At 39.2% G+C, this 5,000-nt stretch overlaps 1 protein-coding gene across 1 annotated transcript in view; it reads left to right on the plus strand.

Moving 5' to 3' along the window:
* The first annotated feature begins 1,407 nt into the window (after positions 1-1,407).
* The window catches only part of LOC137997259 (protein mono-ADP-ribosyltransferase PARP12-like), a 13,243-nt gene continuing 9,650 nt past the window's right edge, over positions 1,408-5,000 (plus strand). Inside the window, exons 1-2 of the mRNA XM_068843140.1 lie at positions 1,408-2,523; positions 4,006-4,197. Coding sequence (XP_068699241.1) covers positions 1,422-2,523; positions 4,006-4,197 — 1,294 coding nt within the window. The 5' untranslated portion in view covers positions 1,408-1,421. The remainder of the gene's footprint in view (positions 2,524-4,005; positions 4,198-5,000) is intronic.

The raw sequence follows: 5,000 nt of genomic DNA on the forward strand, positions 1-5,000 counted from the left end.
AGTCTAGAATTAAATTGGCGGAAAAGCGTGAGGCCATACTTAAGGTCACATTCACATTACTGTTGAGAAAATCAACACCAAGGGCTAAAAACGTTATTATCGAGACGAACTATTTTCTTGGGAGAAAAAATATCACAGCGGTATAGAGATCCAAGTGTAAAACGTCACAGGACAAAAACCATTACTAAATGAATCCTACAGGAACCGCCTTAAAGAGGCGCCCATTAAAATATGTACTCAAGAGGGCAAAATTATGGCAAAGGCAACGGAAACCAGACCATGCACCATTCCATAATACACCTCTACTACCCCCCAAAACTTTTGCATAACCACTGTTTCCTGGGACATGAAAATGACCCAAGAGAAGTCGAAAACAATGCCTATGCAGATTTTTGGGGGGTAAAAGAGGTGTATTATGGGATTTGTGCAAGTAGTTGGCTTCCATGAGTGTTGGTCAATCAATATTTATAAGATTGCGAAAGAAGAAAAGCACGTGAAAATGAATGGTGAGAGACGTCATATCGCCGACCGACATTCCATAATTTTTGGTGAATTTGGTCTCGATTTCAGAGAACTCAACATTCAAGATTGCAGGATAAAAGGACCGACATTGGGGTGAACGCACGCAAAAGGTACAATACAATTGAACGTCATATTACAAAGAACGACCGGGTTGTTAAAAGAAAATTTCGGATTGTCAACCCGACCGATAAATTGTTATCTCATGATTGATGTTCAGTTATGAACTCAAATGTTCAATGCTGCGCTAGTTCCTGAGTCAGTCACTATTACAATTTAAGCTGTGAAGTTCAATGTTGTATGCTCTACAGTCGATTGTTGACATGTTAAGTTGAAACTTTTATGATAAAGTTGAATGTTGAATACGTTGAAAATGAAAGTTATTAACTGAAGTTGAATGTTGTTTGATAAAGTTGAATGCTGCTTTGCAAAGTTTATTTTTGGCGGGGATGGAACACCATATACGGGAAGTTCAGCCGTACCCAGACCCAGCCCCCTTGCCATGACTTGTACTAATGTGCGAGCCAGCGAGCCATGCGAGTCATGTGAGCCATGCGAGTCAACATGCGAGTCACACAGATATTGAAAGCTAACCGTTTTAAAATGGGTGCTTATACTTAATAACTGTTTATCAGCGCTATTTGAAATGGGTGCATAGACTTAAATGCGAAATTCGCATGGCTCGCTGGCTCAGAGATTTGGCAGACCCACTTGCCATCAAATGATACGGATCAATCCGTTCCGTTTCTTTAGTGCGAAAACGTGCAGTTCCATGGATTTGTCCAGAAAAAACTACCGAAATTTCCATTCAAATGGTCAAGCGGTCTAAATCCGGGGCCTGAGTGACCTCCCACCATAATTTATTCAAAACCACCAAATAATTTAGCACCCGGAAGCAAAACATGGATGCGAGAATGGTACAACAAGCGCTTGAAGAGTTGATAGAAGTTTTAATACAAGAAGACGGTAGGGACTTAGAACTCAACCAAGTAGTATTAAAACTTTCTGTTCCAACCCGCATACTTGTATCAAAGTTTGGAGCATCGCTATTCGTGAAAAAGTTCCCAACCCTGTTGGCTTTGAGTTCCACTACGGACGGCAAGAAAGCGAAAGTGATGGTTAAACTCAACGTTCCCTTAGAGTTTTGTTCCCAGGCTGAAGAGAAGGGTGGATGTTTACAAAGAGGGTGTATGCGGCTGCATTTATGCCCTTTTTTTATCAAAGACAGATGCAAATTTGGCCTTAAGTGCAAAAGATCGCACAATCTTAGTGATGAACATACAGTTCGAGTTTTAAATAACTTTCGTCTGGGTTTCTTGTTGAATGGACCTTCCTCAGAGAACACTCTCCGAAAACTGCTGAATCTGATTGATGTCAAGACCTCGCGTCGGTCGGTGCCAGTAATATGCAAATTCTACAACAAAGCAGTTTGTACGAAAGGAAATAATTGCCCGTGTTTGCATGTTTGCGAGCACTTTGTTGATGGCGATTGCAAATTCGGTAAGAATTGCAAGAGGGAGCATAATTTTTCTGATGAACACAATAGAAGAGTGTTAAAAGAATATGACCTCCGTGATCCTCAAATCATTCTTCAATGCTTGAAAGGACGAACAAAGGAGCGAACTGCCAGCGGTTCTGATGTTGAGAAGCCTGCTATCAGTACAAGGCCGGTTTCAGCAACGTCAAATATCCTCCAGGCCCTGTCCCCTATCCATAACACTGAAGAGAAAGATACTGAGATTTGTGGATTCAATCTCCGTGGCAAATGCCACTATGACGGCAAATGTGTCCACCAGCACACGGAGTTACCTTATCTCTGGGAATTTTCTGTCAGAGGTGATGACAAGTGGGAGAGTTTTTCAAGTGATCTGAATACAATTTTGGAGCATGCATATTGTGACGTTAGCAAAGACAGCTGTAAAGTGGCAATGAGGGGCATTCCACATGAAGTCAAGTTTCAAGACATGACAGCTGTACCAATTCCGCCAATTAAATTAGTGTACTGTAAGTATCGTATGCTTCAGGTGGGAGGGGGTAATTTCTAAAGTAATGGTGGTACTGTGTCAGTGGCAGAGTTACAGAGGAACATTTGGTCTTTTCAAAGCATTTGATAAAGGTTGGATTGCCACCATGGAAAGATTGCTCTTTAGAGCAAATTGCTGAATTGTGGGTTGATTGAGCTTTATATAGGAAGTGGAGGAGCTAGTATGCTGTTGGTGGAGGCATGGTAACTAAAAAAACATGAATAAATTAGTTGAATGAAAGGCAGTGCTCATTGATTCCTTAGTGATTGAGAGTGCCTGGTTAAAGTGCCCCTGTGATAAAAAAAATCACTTCGTTTTTTCCTTCAGATTTTGAAAGTGTGTTTGCTTAACGCCTGACTGGTAAAATTTTGAGCCTAAACTTTTATCCAAAGGATGTTTACTTTGAGTGTAAGTTTTGGATTTCACAGTCCACCATTGCTTACCTTCAAAAGTGACCAATTGGACCTCAGAGGGTTGGATCCAGGGAAAACTGATGTCAAATGCTTTTTAGCTTAAAATTTCAACGTGTGAATACAGGTTATTGTATATGCAAGACACGAGTTAAAAGTCTGAAAGCCCAAAACTCCCGTGCTACATATTAGTTCTGTGGCATACACACACATTGCATTCTTAAGCCCTGGCCAACTTTTCTCGCTCCAACGTTGTTTGACCTTTTCTACACATTCTGTTGACCATTCTTTGGTTTTTCCTAGTTTGAATCTGTGCTTTCCATCCTCAAACAGCTCCAGTAGCACAAACTCTACGAGCAGTTTTTGTTTTCGTGTTAGTGCCATATTTTCAAATTTAGCAGCAACTTGAATGTGTTTTTTCACTACGTCACCATTTGCATCCAACAATGTTGTGTGTGGGATCCAACTCTGTTTGATAGTTTGGCCAGGACTTTAAACTATTGAGCCTTTGACATCATTTTCTCCTCTATCCAGCTCTCTCACAACAAGATCTTAAAGTCAGTAAACAGCATCCTGTATAGTGTCCCTCACTCAAAGGATTAATAAAATAATATGTATGTATGTAGTAATGGGGGACCATTAATAGGAAAATTCCAGTTAAAATAAACAGGTGTCTTTTTTTATTAATCAAGCTCAAAACTTTGTTAGCTTAGTGTTTAGTTAACTAGTTTTGAGATCCGAAGAAAAATGAGAATTGATTTTTTTGGTCACAGTGGCACCTTTAGTTAAAAAAATAAGCTTTTGTTGCAGGTCTTTGCAGCTTCCCATGTTGAATTTATAGGTGGCTGGAGGTTTGAAGGCAACTTTAACTTCCGATTCTTTTTACCTAGGTCTCTTGAAATTTAATAGTTTAGTTTGATATTAGAAATCATTAATTTTGCATTTTCATACAAAAAACTTCATCATCCTCAACTATGAGCTCTCTGTTTTAATAATTTCTTTATAGGAGAAATCAATAAATGTACTGTAGACTCGATAATTGTCTTTTGTAGTTCCAGGCGTGACAGTTCGCAGACTTTCCACTGTATCATCAGTTGTTGCTCCAGCAGGTCACATATTCAGCACCAGGTGGAATTGGTACTGGCAAGATGAGAATCATATGTGGCAGTCATATGACACCCCAGGGGATGGACATGCTGTAAACACAACCAGCAGCATATGCCTTGAAAAGGACTATGTGGCAGGTATGAAGGGTGAATGGAAGATTTGCAGTTGACAGTTTTTTTTATACATACAGCTGTAGGGTTTGTTGGTAACAACAGATCAACGTGTGTTAAACCAAAACAGCAGCCAGTCAGGACAAAAACAATTTGCAGGCAAACAGTAAGTTTGCCAAACCTGGAGTGCAGCAGTCTATAACTTTCCTGTCCCATGCATTTTGTTTTCATTAACAGACCCATTAGAAAATTAAATTGATTTGTTCATAAGTCATCATGATCACCTGCCTTGTCACTAGATGACACTATCAAGTACAATGTTGCCATGATTCATGTTTGGAACCCTAGAAGGTAGCTCTACAGTACATAGGTTTGACAGTCCTCTTACTATGTTACAGTACTTTGGTACAACTGTGAGACAAGAGATACATGTATGTCTAAATCGCTTTCCTTTTCTTCTTAATTACTTTATCCCTTCTTAGGCAAGGTTATAATAAATAATGGTTTATGGAGGAATACTGTCTGGCATCAAATATATCAGTGTTGAGGGAATTGTAAGAACATATAATTATTATGCGTTTTGTAAACTTGGGACAAAATTTATCTGGATCCAGGGAAACCAGGAACCTTCTTTTGTACAATTATTCCCTTTGTTGGCTTCATTTTAGTGCCTATTTTGCCCAATACTGGAAAAGCTGTGTTTGTTTCCACTGCTGCATGTGACGTTAATTCTTTGTATGGTAATAGTTACATGTAAATATTATAATAATTATGAAAAGACTCATTTTATTGGTTGTGTCTTTGATTATTGAACATCCCAGTTATTTCAT

The sequence above is a fragment of the Montipora foliosa genome, chromosome 3 (genome assembly GCF_036669935.1).
Source record: "Montipora foliosa isolate CH-2021 chromosome 3, ASM3666993v2, whole genome shotgun sequence".
NCBI classification, from domain to species: Eukaryota; Metazoa; Cnidaria; class Anthozoa; order Scleractinia; family Acroporidae; genus Montipora; species Montipora foliosa.